The sequence below is a fragment of the Cladophialophora psammophila genome (genome assembly GCF_000585535.1).
Source record: "Cladophialophora psammophila CBS 110553 chromosome Unknown aczJe-supercont1.3, whole genome shotgun sequence".
NCBI classification, from domain to species: domain Eukaryota; kingdom Fungi; phylum Ascomycota; class Eurotiomycetes; order Chaetothyriales; family Herpotrichiellaceae; genus Cladophialophora; species Cladophialophora psammophila.
Genome location: NW_006912924.1, coordinates 1,744,673 through 1,765,530, shown reverse-complemented (window position 1 = coordinate 1,765,530; position 20,858 = coordinate 1,744,673). Strand labels below are relative to the sequence as shown.

General features: G+C 53.8%; 8 protein-coding genes across 8 annotated transcripts; 4 read left to right on the top strand and 4 right to left on the bottom strand.

Annotated features, from left to right (window-relative positions):
* Positions 1–76: 76 nt before the first annotated feature.
* Positions 77–1,614, top strand: A1O5_02823 (glutathione S-transferase; the record flags this gene model as incomplete). The annotated part of the gene is made up of 3 exons (XM_007743437.1): positions 77–88; positions 139–285; positions 349–1,614. 3 exons carry the CDS (start codon positions 77–79, stop codon positions 1,612–1,614), a joined length of 1,425 nt encoding a protein of 474 aa, XP_007741627.1.
* Positions 1,615–2,036: 422 nt separating this feature from the next.
* A1O5_02822 (2-haloacid dehalogenase) lies at positions 2,037–2,840 on the bottom strand (the record flags this gene model as incomplete). The annotated part of the gene is made up of 1 exon (XM_007743436.1): positions 2,037–2,840. The coding sequence occupies one exon, from the start codon at positions 2,838–2,840 to the stop codon at positions 2,037–2,039; it is 804 nt and encodes a 267-aa protein (XP_007741626.1).
* A 3,750-nt stretch (positions 2,841–6,590) lies between these two features.
* Positions 6,591–10,613, top strand: A1O5_02821 (uncharacterized protein; the record flags this gene model as incomplete). The annotated part of the gene is made up of 2 exons (XM_007743435.1): positions 6,591–9,606; positions 9,658–10,613. The coding sequence occupies 2 exons, from the start codon at positions 6,591–6,593 to the stop codon at positions 10,611–10,613; spliced, it is 3,972 nt and encodes a 1,323-aa protein (XP_007741625.1).
* Positions 10,614–13,343: 2,730 nt separating this feature from the next.
* On the bottom strand, positions 13,344–14,657 carry A1O5_02820 (uncharacterized protein; the record flags this gene model as incomplete). Its single annotated transcript, XM_007743434.1, has 2 exons — positions 13,344–14,432; positions 14,523–14,657. The coding sequence occupies 2 exons, from the start codon at positions 14,655–14,657 to the stop codon at positions 13,344–13,346; spliced, it is 1,224 nt and encodes a 407-aa protein (XP_007741624.1).
* A 432-nt stretch (positions 14,658–15,089) lies between these two features.
* Positions 15,090–16,114, top strand: A1O5_02819 (uncharacterized protein; the record flags this gene model as incomplete). Its single annotated transcript, XM_007743433.1, has 2 exons — positions 15,090–15,126; positions 15,183–16,114. The coding sequence occupies 2 exons, from the start codon at positions 15,090–15,092 to the stop codon at positions 16,112–16,114; spliced, it is 969 nt and encodes a 322-aa protein (XP_007741623.1).
* Positions 16,115–16,801: 687 nt separating this feature from the next.
* A1O5_02818 (tubulin binding cofactor A) lies at positions 16,802–17,388 on the bottom strand (the record flags this gene model as incomplete). The annotated part of the gene is made up of 3 exons (XM_007743432.1): positions 16,802–16,912; positions 16,991–17,077; positions 17,224–17,388. 3 exons carry the CDS (start codon positions 17,386–17,388, stop codon positions 16,802–16,804), a joined length of 363 nt encoding a protein of 120 aa, XP_007741622.1.
* An 872-nt stretch (positions 17,389–18,260) lies between these two features.
* Positions 18,261–19,187, top strand: A1O5_02817 (uncharacterized protein; the record flags this gene model as incomplete). The annotated part of the gene is made up of 1 exon (XM_007743431.1): positions 18,261–19,187. One exon carries the CDS (start codon positions 18,261–18,263, stop codon positions 19,185–19,187), a length of 927 nt encoding a protein of 308 aa, XP_007741621.1.
* Positions 19,188–19,355: 168 nt separating this feature from the next.
* On the bottom strand, positions 19,356–20,204 carry A1O5_02816 (uncharacterized protein; the record flags this gene model as incomplete). Its single annotated transcript, XM_007743430.1, has 1 exon — positions 19,356–20,204. One exon carries the CDS (start codon positions 20,202–20,204, stop codon positions 19,356–19,358), a length of 849 nt encoding a protein of 282 aa, XP_007741620.1.
* Positions 20,205–20,858: the final 654 nt, after the last annotated feature.

Genomic DNA, 20,858 nt, shown 5'->3' with positions numbered 1-20,858 from the left:
TCGGCGCACTTGATTTCCTGACATCCAGCTTCCACCTGCTCAGACAGCCCCAGCAATCAAATTCCAGAACGAGACAATGGGTGACTTGGTGAGCTTGGGAGTATCTGCATTCTGCGGCTCCAACTAACTCCATGCCAGCGACCAACCCATCAACATGCCGACGCCGATGGCCATTTTCGTCGGAAAGACAGCCAGTTCCGCAACTGGATATCCAAAGAGCCAGGTTCCAAGTTCACACCCGACAAGGATCGATATGCCCTCTACGGAAACTACGGTTGCCCTTGGGTAAGCCAGGTCCAACACTGCCCCAGACGGTAATACAAACCCATGACTGACCCTTCGTTTTAGGCACACCGAACAATCCTCGTCCGTGAGCTAAAGTCGCTCGAGCCCGTCATCCAACTCATCACTACCGACTTTGACCTGACCGAGAACGGCTGGACTTTCACCGGACGGAACGGCAGCATGGGTGCCGATCCTCTGTACGGCTTCACAGGCCTGAAACAACTCTACCTGAAAGCCGACCCCAACTACGTCGGTCGCTACACCGTGCCCGTGCTATGGGACAAGAAGACGGAGACAATAGTGAACAACGAGTCGTCGGAGATTATCCGCATGCTGTACGATCAGTTCGACGATTTCCTAGAACCCGACCAGAGGGAAGTCAATAAGCCCGGCGGGGGATTTTATCCTCCGCACCTGAGGGCCGAGATCGACGCCATGAATGAGTGGGTGTACAACACAGTCAACAATGGCGTGTACAAAACGGGCTTCGCGGCGTCGCAGGAGGCCTACGACGCCAACATCTACCCGCTCTTTAAATCACTTGACCGCCTCGAGGAACACCTGAACGATCCCTCTCACCAACCATACCTGTTTGGCGAACACATCACCGAAGCGGACATCAGGCTATACACCACCCTCGCGCGCTTTGACGTCGCATACTACAACATCTTCAACTGCAACCTGAAAATGATCCGGCACGATTACCCCCGCCTTTCAAAATGGTTGCGAAATCTCTATTGGGACACGTCCGACCGAACGAACGGCGGGGCGTTCAAAAAGACCACTTTCTTTGAAGTTTACAAGTATGGGTACCTCCGCGCAAAGGGCCGCCAGATGCACGGCGGAAGTGACCTTGGATGGCCTGTTATTATTCCGCGCGGGCCGATCCCGGATATCGAACCTCTCACGGATGAAGAGGAGAAGGAACTTATTGACGGCACGGCCAGAAAAATGAACGGCTTGGCACTTCACAACCTGCCATCCGGTGGAAACGTGGGCGCCTCCGCGAACCCATTCAGCGCACATGGAGACAAGGCAGGAATGGGCGCCATCTTCGGCGCTGACGTCGATTCTCCCAACCTCGACGACGAGGACGTGACTACGCCTACCACCGCGGCGGCGACGGGCAGCGTGGGAAGTCCCGCCAGCACCAAGAACGGAGTGGATGAAGACGACGGGAATACGGGCTTTGATGAGAACGGCGAAATCCACCCGCGGAGGGTGATCAAGAGGAGAACAACGTACAGCGATGCCAACGCTAAGTGGTACAAGGCGGCGAAGAAGGCCGAGAAGAAGATGGGTGCCCCGAGTATGCATTTGGCGTTGTAAAGGGGGGGACACGAAGCTGGGAGATTTGGATGACAAGACAGGAAAGAGAAAAAGAGGGAGATGTAAGTGATGAAGAGGACGAGGTCGGCACTGCTTATAAAAGGACACGGAGTGAAGGCAGCTGGGACGAAGCCGGGCGCTCAAGTGTTGGGGGAGTTTGGAGTAATGTAGATCGCACAAGATCAAAGGGGATGTGGAAGAAAAGCGTTTAGCACAAGCACAGCCGTGGCAGCGGGGAGCAGTATTGCGAAGTAATCATGACCACATTCGAGAAAACAAACAGACCGTTTCGGGGTTTGTCTGGCCATCATGTTCGAACCGTTGTCTGATGACAAGATGTTTCTCTATCATAATGACCGGGGAGGGCCTCGCTCATACATAATCAGCATCGGCATGAGCGTCATAATCAAACGCGTCGTCCATTATATGCCAAACCTCCTGGCAATCTCCAGGAAGCCTACATCGCCCTCGTCGAGGCTTATCCACATATCCACCCAGCCTTGCTGTTTCGCCGCCTCGGTGTCTTCCTTCGACCATCCTTCCTCCTGTGACCTCTCAATGTAGATGGTCTGATAGCCACAGCCCCTAGCGGCCTTGAGATCGCCCAGGTGAGCGGCCACGAGCGCACACTCACCCGGTTCCAGGCCCAGCTTCTTGGCGGCGCCGAGGTAGACGCTCGGATGCGGCTTGTAGGCGCCGAAGTCCTCGCCGGAGAGGATGTGCTTGTAAGGCAGGTTGCCGTGGCGGGCGAGATCTTGCAGCAAGGCCGTGTTGCCGTTGCTCAGGGTCGCGGTCTCGAACTTGTCGTTCAGCTTGGCCAAGCCTGGCGACGAGTCGGGCCACGGGTCCAGAAAGTGCCAGATCATGCTGATCTTCTGGACTTCCTCGTCGGTCCACAGGCCGTCGAGGCCGTGGTCGACCAGGATCTTGTGCAGCGCCTCGACGTGGTGCTGGTCCACCGTCTTGAACTTGGAAGGGTCCTTCTGCGCCGCGGCCGGGTCGTACGTGCGCGTGAAGTGGTAATAGGACGTGCGCCACAGTTGGGCGACCTCGGGCCAGGAGATCTGCGAGGCGGCGGCGCGCGCGCCGCTGGGAATGGACGACGTCGGAGAATTCAGGGCCTCTGAGGCGGAGAGGGTGAGGTGCTTTGTCACGCTCGAGCGCCAGTCGACCACGGTACCGAAGACATCGGTTAGGAGGGCTTTGGGGGGATTTGTAGTGGACATTGTTTTTTCTTTTGTCTCTTCTTTTTTTTTTTTCCCCTTTCCCTTTTGTTCTTGTGTGTTTGTTTGTTTGTTTATTTAATGACTGAGTGAGAGGTGATCTATTATGAGTAAAACCGAATTAACTTAGCTGGATTATCTCAATGCATTGCCCGTGGACAGTGCCGTGCTCTACCAGTAAAAGGGTGTCAGTGAACATGGGAGTAATAATACAAGCAGCGGATCGGGGAACAAGAGTCCGAGAACGACGAGAGATGGCGATGGCGTCTTTTCCCCGGGCACGTCTTGCACGTCGCATGAACTGTCGTTCAGCCGTGGAGTTCAACTTTGGAGATGGTGCACCATTGCGAGTACGCGCTCAGCTCAGAGGTCAGAAATAAGTTGGGGGGCACCTCCAACCTCGGCAGTCACAATAACTTATTCTCTTCCTCTGCATTGCTCATCCTCACTTTGAACCACTTTTGGCTTCGGGCACTTTCCGCGCGTGCGAGAGGATGGAATCATGATCCTTGTGTCACTGTGAAGTAGAGACAGAGTATTTTTCAAGTGCGATGCTGGTCCCATTGTGGAGGAACTAGCCACTACCGAGGACTACTTAGAAAAAGAGAACGAACTCTGCGGAGTGGGCTCCATTCTTCTCCTGGTCCGTCTTGTTCTGGAGAGAGCTTCAAAGATTAGTATGTACCTCGTACTTAGGTAGATACGAGGACCTCGTAGGTATGTAGTGAACTACTTGGCAAGCAGGTGTGCGTTGTTTCCTGTGATCAAACTCCAGTTTGATCGACAACGAGAGAGAACCAGCCTGTAGGCAATCAAATGATGGGCACGGGGGCCCGATGATGCGCAACGGGGCGTGGATAACCTTGTTTGATGGCAGGGGAAGGTGAAACAACATCACACACGACATGATAGTTCTTTGACCGTTGACTGGAAGCGAAGGGGGGAACATTGACAAGGTCTCAAACACGAGGCGAACAGGCCGAAGACAGCCACAGCCACCAGGGAAAGCCCCCAAAGGAGGGAAAGGAGGGGAAGAAGTTGGTTGTCCTGCTTTGTGGTGGCATGTGGGAATGGCGAACGTACTGTTTACCGTATTGTTGTTGTTTTGGTCGCAGCAGTCGAGATTTGATTTCAGGATGGGATGTGATGAGCCAGGCCCGGGCCACACGTGCAGACAACTATTGTTGATGGCGGTGACACAAGACCGTTTAGAGTGTGATGTGATGAGAAGGATGGTGGAGGTCCCGAGGATTATCTTTGCCCTTGCCACGACTAACTACTTGGGTACTGTACGATCAAAAGATTGAATTTCTCCCAAAAGTAGAGCCTGCCAACTGAGAACTCCGTCGGTGCACGGAGCATGATCAACATCTTAGGATCAAACCTTGGGTTCGGAGAATTAGTGGTGCGCAAGAGAAAACCCTAAATATGGGCTTCCTGGCCGCGTTCTCGCACGGAAGTGACGGAATGCAAGAATAGGTAAAAACAAGGACAAGGACAAGGACAAAGACGGGATGCGAAGGAGGAAAAAGGGCACGACAACCTGACTCGATACGACTGGGGGAGACACTGGAGGCACTGGGCAGCCACCCAAATAGGCCATGACAAACACAACGGTCGCAGTAAGCGAGAGTGAGAGAGTGTGAGAGAGAGAGAGAGAGAGAGCGCGCACAGACACTCCCAACCGGGGTGGGCTGCTCGACTTACTTGGGTACAAACGGAGTGCATGACCGAGTGATTACCCACAGTTCATGCTTCATGCCGACGATGGAGTGAGCATGGGACGGGAAGATGATGCACGAAGCCTGTTATGAGTACGAGGGAAGAGTACCTAAGCACTTACGGAGTACCTGGTATGGACTGGGTACTGGGTACTCCGTAGTCAGTACTTGGGCAGTAGCGAGTACTCTGCCCAGTACCTACTGGTAGGTACCTAAGAAGAAGGCGGCCCAGCTGCGGCCACTTAACGGTAAGTACCTGAGGACTCAGGTACCCAGTACTTGCCAGTACCTACCTATCCAGGTACCGAGTACTGGGTAGGTAAGTATGTAAATATCCAAGTTCAGGAACCTGCTGCGGCACAATCAACGGCCAGTCCTTGCCTGATGTTCTCCGTGGTTCCCTCCCTCCCTTCCACTCACAATCCATCTCTCGCTTCCGTGCTCAGAAATCCCAAATATCCACGAGGTGCGACTGGCCACGAGAGAGAACAACATGAAAAGTCCGGCTCCAGGAACCAGGAAATTTGACAATTTGGGAGCTCGATCAAATAGCAAGCTTCAGGCCCAAGATGTGCTAGCCCCCAGGCGGAAAGGCTGGTGGCTCAGAATGTTCCGGTAGCGGGAACCGAGTGGGTATTTAGCGGGTCAGGAGGGGTCATGATGGGGAACGTGAAACACACTAGACATGCCACCAGGAACTTGACTCCAGACCGGCCCGTTGCTGCTTCGAGACCAGTTGGTACGACTATTACTTAGCTCCATCGGACCTGCAGCCTGGAGCCTGGGGCCTGCAAGCACCCTCGCTTTCATCTCACCCAGTATTTTTTTCGCCTAAGTACCGGAGGGTAAGTATGTACGTACCCAGTACCTGCAGACAGAAGTTGCGAGAGAAGAACCGAGTATGTAGACGAGAGACTTCAATCCTATAATCTATCACCCTCTGCGCTTGTCGGATCTTTTGTCCCAGCCAACCCATGTCGCCGCCACCATGGAACGAACTTACAGTAGCGGTACACCCTCTCCGTGGGCCAAGAATCGCAAACACACTAAGCGTCGTGGCTCCTTCCGGGCTAAGACGGATGCCCCCGTCCCTGGGACTCGGGGTGAAAGTCCTGGTAGCCCACCAGCCTAGCCCCGCGCCCGCCGCCGGGGCTCGAGCCTCATTACCCAGTATTCAGGTCAGTCTCTTTTCACCTGCTTGACCTGCCCACCTCCACCCTGCAATTCCTGGCCACAAAGGCGGCTTCGCCTGTGCCCGGCGATGCCCCTGAGCAATGATTTTCCCGCGATTCATGCCCTCACACCCAATCAATGCCTGGCCCAATTTTGCGCCTATTCCGGCCGATCACTCCCAGCTCTCCCTTGGCTCCATGGCTCCGCTCCCAGTCGTGACTGCGGGCGACAAGTCTTTCCCTACCTGTGCGAACAAAAGGCTGAGCTTCACTTTTGAGGATTCGAGCGGCCTTCGCTCGACCCAAGCCAGAGGATCAGGCCTGACCTCGTCGGTCCTTTTCGACTCTTTTCGCGTCACAGCAGCAAGCATCCTCGTCAATCGCTACCCTTGCCCTCGTACGGTCCCTCCCCCCATTTCACAGGCTAGGCTGGAATCAGACCAGCAAGCTTTCTCCTGTCCATCCGTCCATCCTATCCTATCCTATCGCAGACGCCCAGTGCTTTGACCGCGCCCTGCATGAGCCCTGCTACTGCTGTTCTGTCTGTTGTCTCGTCAATCTTGCATGACCATCTCACCGTCAAAACCACTGCTTGACTCGAGACCTCTCACGAGTCCGCCGTGCGAACTCACCAAGCCCCTGCTGCTGGCTTCAGTTGTCGTTGCGTTCGATCCATCCTTCTCGCGTTCCCGTCATGTGCTGCGAGGTTCGCTGAGTGGTGATTTGATTCACTATTCATTGCAGGAGGCGGTCTAGAAGCACAGGACGAGCCATTGAAGCCACGCGGAGTATGCTCTACGAGGGCTGCTTTTGATTGAAACGTGAGCAGCTCTCAAGGGCACGACGGCGGTCGACGAATAATGGACCCCGAGGTCAGTTATTCGCTGCCTTCACCAACAGACACTCCGTATCGAACACCGTCCAGTTCACAATCTGTCCGCTCCCGTCGATACGAAGACATGTCGCCCTCATCCACGCCGCCCCCAATGCCCGATGAACGAGCCAACAAGAGACGAAGTAATGATTCCATTCACTCGAACCCGGCTCTGGACGAGAACATATCTCCTCTCGATCCGAGACGATTTACGCCTACGCTCCATGCCTCCCTGGTCTCCGAGATCCTGTCGCTACGGCGAGATCTCGAGAGTCGCACCAATGACATTGAAAAGCTAGAAATCAGCCTCCACGCGGCCCAGACTCAGAATGAAGTTCTCAATAACAACCTGTTGCAAGCCAACAAGGAGACGAGGTCAGTCAAGCGGCAGATGCAAATGCTCGAAGGAGGTACTCTGTCTGCTCTGAACGACTTGGCCAAAGAACGAGACGATGCCTTGAGCGATGTGACCGACCTGCGAAAGCGTCTCGAACAGACCCAAAAGAAGGCCAAAAGCCAAGAGGAAACCGCAGAGAAGACCCAGGCCTTGTGGGAGAAGGACAAGGAGACTTGGCTCTCAGAAAAGCGTGGTCTCGAAACCAAAGTCCATATTGCCGAAGGTCGTCTGAAGGTCGTGTTGAGTGAACTCGCCAACGCTCAACAACACCCAGCACCTGCGTCCCCCACAGAGCGGGCACACAGCCGCAACAGCATAATGGACAGTCCAAGTAAAGGCTCTATCGTCGCCCGAAGAGGGCGGAGGCATAGTGCGACATCGGTCAACAGCGACACTCACGGAGGGCGAGTCTCGGTCTTGAGTTTCCACAACGGCATTTCGATCAACTTGGCTGACGAACTGGCCTTTGATGAAATGGAAGAAGACCTCTTAAATGCACTTGACAACGACGATGGCCGGCTCTCCCCCGACGCTCTCCCAGAGGAAAACATTCGACCCGCCTCTAGTCTGTCCATCAAGGCGAGGAAGGTTTTGGGTCTCCCTGTCGACTTTGAGGACATGGAGCGGAATGACACCCCCGAACATGATCGTGCGGGAGCTATTTCAGCGGACGGGAACCGACGTTGGCCAAGCATCAAATATGTAGATACTGCCATTCAATTCTCCCCTCCATCTTCCCCATGGCCGGTCGCGGATCCACGACCAAAGGTCAATGGCCACCGACCCGCGGAGATTTCGGTCGGGAATGCCAGACAAATTAATGTCACCCCAAGCCCGGTCAGTCCACAAGACAGTATTGATCTCGCTTGGGAAAAACAACGACCTATCATGGTGTCATCGGGTTGCCAGACAGTCGAGGCTCTCCCAAGTCCGCCTCTTACACCTGACAAGCGCGACGCAGGACTGGCCACCATTCCCGAAAGTGCCCTGGAAAGAGTCGAGACCGCCACCATTGGAACCCAGACCGAGCCTCCATTGCCAGTCATCGACCATTACAGCCACAAGCACACAGGAAGCGATGAGACTCTGGATCTCAAGGTTCCCCTGATTGCGATCATCCCTCCCGCATCAAGACCTGCCACCCCTGAAACTAATGTTGTGCTACCACCCCGAACCAAGAACGCAAGTACCCAGGTCGCTAACCACTTGCTGGGAGGATACAAGTCGTCTTCCATGCAGACAGAAGAAATTCGAGTCGATATAAGAGCCATTGTCCCACCCTCCGAAATGCCACCTGCTCCACTGTCAAGTCATTATAGACCACCAATTTCATCCAGGGGGGCGTTGCCGCCTCCGATCCCTCGGAGCAGAGTATCTCCCGGTACCTCGATGTTTGCTTCGAGGCGTTCGGCTATGGCTGGACCGTCCAAGATACCTCCTGTGAACGACAATGGACCTCTCACAAGAGATTTTGCTTCAAATATGCCCCGACCCGTGAGATCAAGTAGTCTCTTTGCCGGATTCGATGATGAGTCCGAAAATCGGTACGACTATATTGAGGAAGACACCTTTGCAGAGGACGATATCTTTAGTCGCCCGACTGCGAAATTTGTTCTCAAATCTGGAAAAATGGTCTCCCAGGACCTTCGGTTAGAGGATGTCAGTGAGAGCGCGGCCGCGTCTGCAGGTGAAGCAGCTGCTCTAGAAAACCTCCGCCTCTCCGAAGACAGCTTACCGCCTGAAATGAAGGCGATTCTCTTCCAATCTCGGATGAGCCCGCGCAGAGGTTCTCAACGGCAAAATATGGGCCTGAAACTGAAGAGAGTCCCATCCGCCAGAGCCAACAACATGAGAAGAGCAGCTTTGATATCAAGCGGAGCCGCAGCCCATCAGTCATCACATTCCCAATCCACCACTGGCTCTTTGGAAAGCAACAACCCGCCCCCCTTCCCTGTTCCCCTGCGATATAGCTCGGCAAAGGTCGGCAAGTCCATCAGTGAAGGTGGCAGGAGTTCACCCGGCAGCAGCAACGCGTCGCCGACCAAACGACCAAGGAACAGCAAGTATGCGAAACCAATGTTGAGAAAGGCGAGGTCAGGGCCCGCGATTTCCCCTCACTCGCAAGCCCGAAAATCACGGAGTCGCTCACCACCTCTAGAACCAAGGGTATCCATTGTCCCAGAGATGCCGAGCTTCCAAATGCCCACGACAACACCAGCACCCATTGCTGAGCCGTACGGCAACCCACGGGAAGCAAGCGCACCACGGCCGTCAATTGCAACCGGGCCTAGTCGACAGCGGAGTCATACGAAGCAGAATTCCGACGTTCTGTCAATGCAGCAGACCTCGGTGGTAGACTCCATTGCTCAGACCATGGTCGGAGAATGGATGTACAAATATGTCAGGAGGCGAAAATCATTCGGAGTGACCGAGAAGGCGGATTGGGATGCCAATAAGAGCGTTGAGGAGATTTCTCAAAGTGTGACGAACAACGGTGTTCGTCATAAACGATGGGTTTGGCTTGCGCCGTATGAGCGTGCAGTGATGTGGAGCAGTAAGCAGCCAACATCTGGGACAGCGCTGATGGGCAAGAGTGGTCGAAAATGTGAGTCCTACAATGTGAAGGGGCCTACTTAAAATGCTAACCGTTGACCAGTGACGATCAAGTCCGTGCTCGATGTCAAAGACGACAACCCGATGCCGAAGGGGGCAGTAACTGGACCGAATTTCAACAGGTCCATCCTTATCTTGACTCCGCAGCGCGCACTGAAGTTCACAGCAACATCTCAGGAACGCCATTACATTTGGTTGACGGCTTTGTCGTTCTTATCACACTCTCCTCTCAGCGTCAATGACCTCACTGCTATCCCTCCTCCACCACCACTTCCCGAACACGAAGCATCGTCTGCGCCAGCACCATCACTTGCTGGATCGCTTCGCAGACGACCGATTCGAGACTCAATCCGACTTACAAAGGGAGCTGCCAAGTCAGCCCCCGGAACGAGGTCTTTCACAACCGACGGATCCTTACCCGTACAGGACTCGCGACCGCCGACACGAGATTATTACGATCCATTGACAGACCCTGCTCTACCACCTACAATCCCCCGTCACTCTCGAAAGCGAAGTAATACGGCACCTCGGGCGCCCCCCAGCTCTTTCAGGAGCTTCTCTACGAACGGTGTGACCCCGAGTTTACCAGGACCGGGATCGAATTATTCGCAGAGCGTACATTCCACCGCAGTGTATTCCTCCGACCGTGGCTTGTATACGCCCAGCTTGGGGATGCAAAGCGTGATCAGCAGTCGGCGAGGTAGCGAAGCAAGTGCTTCAGGAAGACCTCCCCTTCCAACCTTCATGGATAACAACCAAACGACGACGATGAGGATGGACGCCTTCATCGAACATGAACAAGGCACATCGTCAGGCCGGCCTTCGTTCAATTTCATGCGATCAGGGCATGGGAAGAGAAAAGATATGGGCTACTGGGGCGCTGAACAAGGAAGAGAGAGCATCAGCCCAGTGGACTCATTGCTGCACAGCGAGATGATGGCAGCAAGCTCCTCAACACGAGGAAGCTATGAGTCGCGGGATCCCTGGCGTGGGTTCTGAATCCTCTCCACACCCGACGATGCGTTCCCAAGCATTGACCCATCGAAAGACGATTTTAGTCATAATGTGTACAAGTGAAAGATGATCGGGAAAAAAAAAGAATCAGATTTCTGCGCAAGCAGTGGATGACAGGACGAAATCCGGCACCCCCAGCTTGGAAGATCGTTTTTTGCTGCTCCGAAACATTCTCACTCCCTTTTCTGGTAAATGGGAGATGGCGTTTCCTTTCACCCCAGGATGTGGGATTCGGACAGGCCAAAAGGAATTTGTTGGCAAAAGAATGGGATGAATGGGCTCAAGCCTACGGGCGGAGGTTTGCTGGATCTGTACATATATCTGTCACATACCCCGATTTTGTGCTTGTCAGTTGTTTTTTGTACTCTCTGGCGTTCAAGCGAGTATCTTGTTGTATGGGGCCATTTTGCGCTCGTCAATGTTACAAAGAATTTTGTGGCAATAGCTTCCTCCATTTTGCGGCTGTTTTTGTCCATTGGTATCTAGTACGAGGCATGTACCCTGTGATCATCACAAGGCTGAAGAACATGGATGCCTTGATTACATAACCAGCAGCCCCGCGGTTTTCTCCATTGCCAGGCTGCGGCATCATTCACCCCTCCATTGGTTGACTTGCCTTGCTTGTCTCACGAACGACAATCAGTGCAAGTCTTTCCACGGCCCTCCCAATACCCTCTGCGGTCCTCGCTCTGACCGATCTTTTTCTTTGCCAGCTTTGCCAACAATCTTTTCGCAGAAGATCTTTCCTAGTGTCCTTACACAGCCTGCTACCCTCTTCCGAAGTCTGATTTCTTGAATTCTCCCTTGCAGCAGTCCAGGCGCACGCAAACATGCTAATCAAGTAATGCGACTCTCACATTCCCTTCTACCTCCTTCCCACCTCTGCTTAGAGCGGAGTCCAACCAAGATCTTCCGGGATTGGTGAACAAAATGCTGCAGGGAATGAAACCCGAGGCTAACGCGAGACGATTTCTGAAACAGAGTGCGGACGTTGACGGGCAAGGAGATTGAGTTGGACATCGAGCCGGACTACAAGGTGCGCCCTCTTTACCCTCCAGGGATCTCCCTTTCCCAGGCTGTCCACGCATCCTTCGGAGAGAAACCGAGAAAGAGGCAGGAGGAGGGGCATTGATCTACACGAGGCGCATTGGCGAAAGCTGGTAACAAACAGGAATATCCGACGGGGCCGTGGAAAATATAAACGATTTCTTTTGAAGTCTGACGTGGGGATATTCTGCGGAATCAACAGGTCTACCGAATCAAAGAGCGCGTCGAAGAAAAAGAAGGCATCCCGCCCGTCCAACAGCGGTTGATCTACGGCGGGAAACAGATGTACGTTTGACCCCCTTACCTGTCTCCCTCGAAGGGAAGCTCCTTGCGCAGCACATGCCCGGGCAGTTGGCGTCAAAGATAAGTTTGACTTTTGATCGGCGTCCCAAGACGCACACGCCACTTGCACGAAACTCATGCACGACGGCAATTGGCTAAGCTAATGTGATGTGTCTGCGTAGGGCCGACGAGAAAACCGCCGAAGACTACGGTCTCGAAGGGGGCAATACGTTACATTTGGTGCTGGCGCTGAGAGGAGGGAGGTGACGGAAGTGGGTCCATTCGAAGGGGTTACGAGGAAGAAGGCATTCGGGATGACCCGCATGTGCGTGGTGTTGGCAGCAAGGCTCTAGGGAGTGAGAGGAAGAGCGGTGCACTCTCGAAAATGGGGTGAAGTGGTGCGATTGGAGGCGAGGTGAGATGAGATGAGATGAGATGAGATGCCAGGAGCCATGAAATGAACATGGCCTTAACTTGACTTGCATTGAAAAGGGGGGCAAACTCAAGCGACAATCACCGAAGGGGAATGGAGATGATGATCGAGAGCAGAAACCGAAAACAGATGCCATTCAACCCTTCTGTGTGTGCTGTGTGCTGTGTGCTGTGTGCTGTGTGCCTGTGCCAGGCCAGGAGAAATAGTGGACATGGCGTTGCATTACATTCCATCAAGGTACAGGAGGGAGAGGCAGGCAGAAGAGACAGGGCAAATTTGATTGATTCAAGGGCCTGGCTCTCCCAGGACCTCCCCGAAATAAATCTACATTCGAGGGGCAATTCAAGACAGGATGAGGATGAGGATGAGGATGTCGATCGTTAGTCTTGCGCCCGGGGAAAAGAGCAGGAGAACCAGAAAGGGAAATGGAGATGAAAAGCAGAAGCCAGGAAAGGGTACATACCTACATACTACATGGGCAACGGGCATTGGGCAATGGGTGACGATGAAGATGATAGCCAGAGATGCCTTTGCCAGGATCTCCCTATCTCCCTAACTAAGTACCCAAGGTATCTATCTCTCCGAAACCCAGCCAGGTACAGTATCTGCCATAACTACCTAGTAGGCAGGTATTTCCCAGTGCATCACTGAGCTGTCCATCCGCATTTACAAGCCCGGAAAATCAAAAACTCCTGGCATCATCCATCCATCCATCCATCCACCTATCCACGCTTCCAATTGACTGTTTTATTCCCTCCCTCCCCTAAAAAAAAAAAGGAAAAAACCCCCCCGTATTCCCGTATTCGCAAGCGCGGCTTTCGTACTCAGGTTAATCATCTCAAGGGGTTTCGCATCAGAAAAAGACATCATTCCTTCCTCTATATGCTTCGTCACGTCCGTAATGCCCGCTCCCCGGCCCCTGTCTTCGGCGCCATGATCCCTTTCAGATGTCCTCATATTGGGTTAGGTCGTTTATTAGGACTCGTATAGAATAGATTTGGCGCTTCATGCTTCCTCTTCAGCGGCTGCAACCCCTGGGACCGAGATCCCGGGGCCGCGGAGAGTCTCATGGGACTCCTCGATCGAGACAGGAGTACCTCATCGGCGTTTGCGTTTGCGCTATTGGGCTTTAGCATCTTGCGCGGCATTTCTGTGTTGTCGTCCTCGGGCTGCCGTTTCCACTTTGCCTGTGCCAGGTTGTCGTCATTATCGTCTGAGTCTTCGAGGAAATCGAGGGTCAAGCTGCCGGTTGTATTCCCACTTTCTTTTGGGTCCCCGTTAGTAGTCGCATTCCTCTGAAGTGGAGACCCGCCCAACTTCAGCGCTCGCAACCTTGATTCACGGTCGCTCATCATATCATATGGCTTGACGCCGCTCGCAGCGGCAGGCGAAGGCTTCAGTTTCGGTACCTGCGTCGAAGGAGCTTGTATGGGTGGTCTTGGTGCCCCCAAATTCCCATTGGCACCAATCCCCGATACGGGCCTCTTAGACGGCGGACTCACAGCCTTCCTTGCCTCTGTCGCCTGCAAGATCTTCATCTTCTTCACCTCCTCGACAAATTGCACCGGCGGCTTGACAACACCTGTCTGCTTCTTCTGTAACTCGTGCATCGGTCGATTCATTCTGCCGGCTTTCGCATCCCTTGCTTCCTTGCGAATCTTCTCCATTAGAGTCATCTTATTCGCCCCCTTCGCGCCCGTTTTGCCGGTCATATAGTTCCACTGGATTCTAGCTCTTCGCGAGGGGCCAGGGGCGTTGCTACTTGAATATAATCCCACGCTCCGCGAAGTGCTCGCTATCTCCGCCGTGTTCAGCTCCTTCCCTTTCTGAACATCCGCTAAGGCGGCCTTCAACATCGCCTCGTCATTTGAAGAGTCCTTTGTTGCCTCTGCTTTTAATTTCTTGTACACTTTGTACCAATTTCTAGGGTTGGATGGTTCATGGCGCTTCAGGTCCCAATCAGGGATGTCTCGCTTGATGAAGTTGAGCCAGATCTCAGCGTCGTGGCCAATGATTTGCGGAGACGAGAGTTCGAGTTGGTGCTACAAGCGGTTGGTCAGTATACTGACAGGGCTGGGGGTGAGGTAACATGGGGTAGATGCAAGAGGGAGGATGTGCAAGACGGGACCTACAAGTTTCTCAGGGCTCTCGATCTTCAAAAGTATGGGTCGGATCAGATCATAGTCGAGATCACCAATGTCCGTTATCCGGTGAACATTGCGAGCGCAAGCCCGACGGGCCATGTCAAGAAGGCTATCGGCAGGCATGGTGAGGGCTTGCTGTGGCCAACTAGAGGGCGAAAGGTGAGTTCTCAAGGATGTCGCAAAAGAAGTAGTTTCATGCGGAATGTTGAGCCTAGAAGTCGAGTCTGCAGAATATCACAGAATTTGTCTTTGGTGCTAAGTTTGTCGCTCAATTTGTCACTGAATTTGCCTTTATGCATGATCCCTGGCTCTGTGCCAAAGACCGAAGTGAATCGTGGGGTCGGGACAAGTGACTGCGCACTCGGTACCTACTGAGCTAGGTCGCTCCTGTTCGGTTCACAGCCTTGCACTTTCTGAATGTAGCCTAGTTCAGCCTTACCATGTCCCCCGAATTGCACTTCATCCGCGTCCACCACTGAGATATGGGTGGAAGGTTTCCAACATCCCCTCCTTAGAAATAGAGTTGATTCCACATACGCAGAAGGAGCAGAAGAAATGGCGACTTTCATGGTTTTGGATCAAACTGAAGAGGGTGAGGACATCTACGGCCTACTGAGCAAACGTGAAAGCTCTAACTATTTCGTTCAGACAAACTCCACGCGACGCGGCTTTTGGGTATCGAAGAACGCCCCTTCAAACGAGTCTCCAAGCGCCTTCTTGCGCCCAGTACTCCTATCAACTCTTTTCTTGCGCGACCGAGCTCGTCAAAGGACAATGCGCCCACAGCAGAATCCGCCGCAGACCAACGTGAGAATTTCATCCAATCCCTGACACGCTTCCGCGAGGACGTAATCCTCGACTTCGCAGCCTTTGAGTCCTCCATCGCGCGTACCGAGTTCCTCCGCGCTGCAAATACCCGTGAGCGCGAGCGCTATGCTGCGGAAAAACTCAAGATCGAACAGACCGCCAACGATGTGCGGGAAAATCTGTCACATCTGAGAGTTCAGCTTGACGAGGCACAGAAGACACTCGCTGTTCGAAAAACATACGATGTGCTGGCGGAGAAGATCACTCGAGACGAGAAGTTAAAAGTCACGAGAGCCGAGCAACATGTCAATCTCGAGAAACTCAAGGCTGAGATCGAGGAACTAGAACGTGAGAGCGCCGAATTGAAGGTGGCTTGGGCCGAGAGGAGGGAGCAGGTTGAACGAGTCGTACAGGAGGGAACGAGATTGAGGAGAATAATAAGAGATGAGAAAGAGCCAGAACCAGAGGGCGAGGAAAGCGAAGGTGAGGATGGGGAAAGAGACAGAGATGGCTTGTCTACCGCGGGCACACCAAGGCCTTTGGAGGATGCCCCGAGTCCGTTCCCAGCTGGGATCAGAGGAAGTGGCGTCTTGACACCTAGGTCGAATCTGCGAGACGGACCTGCCAGCGCCGGAGGGGCTACGCCGCGGCGGATGGAGGAGGATGTCGATATGCATGGTAATACCAGGGTATCCTCTGCGGAGGAAGATGCGAGCAAGGATGCTGCGGCAACTGCTCTTGAGAACGCTGCAGATGACATGGACACGACCTGACCAAGATGCAAGACCATTCGCCGGAAAGGTCTACCGATGCGGACATGGATAGTCCCACATTCGAAGGACGGGGGCGCACATACCAGTCATACAGCGCTGGAGCACCAATGTCACCTCGATCGAAGACGTGATGGCCTCGAAGGCATGCCAAACATACATTTTGGTTGACGATTTCAGCGCTGGAGCGTGCCATCGTACCAATACTGAATCCTTTGCCAGACCCAGACATGACGATGACGATGCCTCATTCTTCTGTGTCATTGGGGAAGAAATGGCTTTCAATGCAAATTTGGATTATGGGGATTCTTGTGGAAGCAAAGATCCGAAGGACCCAGGAGCCGTTCAACTTCCGGCTACCTTGACCCGCCAACTCTCGCACCTAGATCAGCACTCTGGGGCCTTTGGCAATTCATTTTGCTCTATCAAATGAATCTCTATCATACCGGCGGAGTTGAACAACAAACGAGCATCAAACCGAGCCGACATCCATAACCCCGAGACTTTCTCCGGTTTTGAGAGAAGGGAAGAGTGTCATGTTCACAATGCTCATTTCAATCGTCCCACCATTGTTCTCATCCATAACTCTATGCCGCTTTCCATTTCATTTCTCCTCGTTACGTTTCCGCTTTTTATCTTCGTGGCTCGTCCTAGAGGTGTTCTGGGATGGATTGGTGCAGAGCTGTTCAATCACGACATAGTCCTCTCCTCTCCGGCGATTGGATCGTCCTTCTGAGCTTCCTTCGCCGCCTTGAGCACTTCAATCGCTGCGTTCCGCTCGTCTTCGTTTGTTGCCGTATCCTGGCGTGCTCACAACACACACCGTGGTTAGTTGCTCAACGTGGCACTTGGAGCGCCGGCGTGTATTTGAGAACTCACCAAGAGGTTTTCTAACTTCTCCCTCGCATTGGTGATGCGATCCCGGAGCGTGGGGATCACGATCTTGGTTTCTTCGAGGGCTTTGCGCTGTAGCAGAGAGTTCGGGAGATGTTAGCCTCCTGCACTCGGGGATTCTCGTGTTTCAGCCACGAGAGCCAGAGAAGACAATACGAGCCGACTGATCAAATTGATGTTTTTCTGATTGATGAAATCCAGGTAGAAAGTGGACACACCTCTTGTCTCAATTTATAGTCGTGGTTCTCATCACTTCCGTTGGCTTCGTTCTCCAACTTGTAGATGCGTGCCTCCTGCTGCTCCTGCTCCTTGTAGTAGGAGGCTTCTTCTTTCAAAAGCCGCTGAAGCGACGAGGTCGCGATCTGGATTTGAGAGGGGGGCATCTTTTCCGTTCTGCTGTTCGGTAGGAGTGGTAAGAGCAGGCACCAGAGGAGGAATGGGATGGAACCAGTGGGGAAAAGGAACCGTGAGGCGTGAGATGTGAGGCACGATGACGTCGAAGACCAGCACTTGGCAAGAGCTTGGCAGGGGGGTTGTCAATATTCACGTGTCTGCTCCACTGCTCTACTTGTCAGTGCTCAACCGCATCTCCAACCTCTTGTTACTGCCAGCATACTTCGTATTACTTGTTATTACATAGGCCTCCGTATCCGACCCTGGTCTTGGTTGCCAGCACTCTGCCATGACCCTGTACCTCGATCATTGCTCTCGCTCTCCCTCCAAAGATACTGTACGCGCGTCGATCAATGTCCATGTCATGTCATGCGCGCGGTCCTGTGCGGCCGGGCAGAACTCCCTTGGTGTGTTCGGCATCTCCAGTATGTCCCATTGATGACAAAGTCGACAGCGGAACATTCAGCAGCCCGCCAGTCTGCACGTGGAGGCGGAATTCCGTTTACAGCGGCTGTGACCAAGCCGGCCTATCATGCTTCTGCCCTAGATAACAATGTTCGTCGTTAGCTAAGCTGGTCCGTGCTGTCCACGCCATCACCACCTTTCTTCCATCGCGGAAACGGTATACCATGGCCTCTTCATTTGATGACCAAAGATTTACCTAGACCAGGAATCCCCTGACATAAAGTTAGCCCAGCCGGAGAAGTTCAATGGTATAAGTATTTGATCTTTCTTTTCTCGTTGCTCACTTCCTTTTCCATACGTTTGGAGCTTGACCTCGTCTTTATCCGCCGTTGAATCGCAAGAAGGTGCCAGCATCAACGCTTCTATCTAAACCAAAGCGCTAGCATCCGACCAGAAGATGCGTGCAATCACAGTTTCCTCGTGGGGTTCTGCCCCTCAGTTCACCTCCTCACACCCCGACCCTGCATCTTCTTCGGACACCGGTGTCACTCTCAAGGTCCTCGCAAGCGGCCTCCATCAACTCGTCCGTTCACAAGCCGCTGGAACCCACTACAGTACAAAAACATCCACCGTGCCGTACATCCCTGGCGCCGATGGCGTCGGCGAGACGCCGGATGGCCAACGCGTGTACTTTAACAGCATCACAACCGGTGGAGGGTTTGCCGAGTACATCACCGTGCCGAAAGCCAATGTCTCGCCGATTCCGAAAGGTGCGGATCCCGTCGTGATTGCTGGGCTGACGAACCCGGGAATGTCGAGCTGGATGGCCTTTGCTGCCCGCGTTGAACCACCACTACCGCAGAATTTTACGGTCGTGATTGTGGGAGTTACGGCGATTAGTGCCAAAGTCGCCGTCCAATTTGCGCGTGCCAGAGGTGCGGGTAAGATCATTGGGGTGGCGAGAAATGCAAAGGAGATGGCTTCGATCCCCGACCTGGATGAACGCATCGTCCTGGCCAACAACCCCAGTGAGACGGATTTTTCGTCCCTGACAGATGTCGATTTAATCCTAGACTATCTATATGGTCCCGCCGTTGCCGCACTTCTGGACCAACTCAAATCCGCCGTCCCTACGCAATTCGTACAGATTGGCACTGTGGCCGCGACCGATATGGCATTACCTGGGGCAATACTGCGGAGCAAGAACATCACCCTTCGCGGGGCTGGCCCAGGAGCTTGGGCTATGTCGCATTATGCGAAGGAGGTGCCGGCGTTGCTGGCAGCGGTGGCCAAGCTGCCCGACATGGATCTGAAGGTGAGGAAGTTGGAGGAAGCCGAGGCTGCGTGGGCGGCGAAGAAAGAGAGGACTGTGTTTGTGCCGTGACTGGCCGACAACGAATGGTACCGTGCTGGGCCGGTGGCTCTAAAGGGGAAGGTTTAGAAAAACTATGCGGAAAGGGTGTGAAGGTTCAGGCTACGAATCTGTCGTTGCTGGACGGAAGGCACACGGTGGGATGAGATTGGATCTATCCGTTGTCTGCCATGGGCGGCGCTACAGGCCGACCTCGATCTCGATCCATATGCTCTTAACCGTGGTCGACTCCAAAAGCCCCATTTCGCTCTCTGTTCGAAAACTCACATCCTGTAATCTTGTGTGTACAGCTACCTCATCTGTCTGGAGTGTTCTGCTCCCTTCGCGTCTGTGCGCTGTGGAACTGCCGTGTCCGGAGCCCGAATCGGGAAATTCGGGACTGCGCCATCCAAGATTCCATTTGCCTGTCTCGCCTGTTGGATCGTGGTCCGGTCCGGGGAGGGAAAAGGCACGTTTGAACCAGGATGTCTTGGTGGAACGGGGCGGTAGCTGAGTTTCCGGTGCCGGCTGGACTGGGAATTGTGGGGGAAGTTGAGGTTGGGGCTGAGATTTCTCATCCCGCCTTTTATATCGTGGCTCGTCTGCCGGTGCGGATAGATCGGAGAGCTCTCCCCTCAACAAATGATCCAGCTCCTCCACCACTGCTTGCTGCGTCCAGAATGAGGAGTGATTTTCGGTCCCAGAAAGGGTCACGACGACGCCAGTAGTCTGGTGACTGGGTAAAGAGGGGGAAACGATGTTCCGTTCGGTCAGGGTTCTTGTGGATCGTAGGACGTCGGCTGGAACGACAACGACGGTAAGATGATTGCACAGGTTGGAGACATGAGTTGCAAAACAAGGGATGAGAGATTCAATCACTAGCTCGTAGATCCGTCGAGTGCGTTCTTGTCGGATCAAGGAGGTGCTGGACACTGGTGCTGGTCTCTGTCTTGAGTCCTGGACTGCTGGGACCTGGGCTGAGAGAGCAACCGACTCTTCATAGGTAGGGATGCGGTCACTGGGATCTATGTCAAAGGGCGGTTTGGACATGTCGACCAGAATGCGGGTTCGCGACGATGAGGTTCGAGTGGATGTCGATGTTGCTCGCCCCGTCGGTTGGGAGTCTCGCGGTGTGAGTGGTACAATGAGGACAAGGAACTGGGTGACACGGAAGACGTGCTAGTCACCCAGAGTCAGCCTGATTGTCACTGTCAAGAGTCGATGGTCCGGTTTGAGAAGCAGCACAGCAGCAGGGCCGTGGCATGCCATGTCATGTCATGCCATTTGCCGACCTTGACCGGTGAGCAGGGTGAGCAGGGTGAGCCGTTGGTTTGCGAATATCATCGCAAGGGCAAAGTCAAAAGTTGCCAGCATTAGGGAGGAGTCAGGAGCAGCAAGGGCCTAGTGGTCCCTCGGCTCACCAGACTGGTGGGCTAGTGGGCTTAAAGACCACCAGGCTAAGGGAGCGAGGGGGCTTCTAGAAAGCTTCCAAGGAGAGCAAGGACCAGGGGCTTAATATACTTTAGGGGGCATGGGGGCTCACTAGGTCAAAGAGTGGCAGCTAAGTAAGGCGCAGCATTGTACTGGGTACCCAGTACCTCGTACCGAGTGCAGGAGGTGCACTAGGCGAAAAGGCCTCACTGCCCACACAAAAACCCGCAGCGGGAGGGGCTAGCGCAGCTGCGGGTGGGTGAGGCATACTCG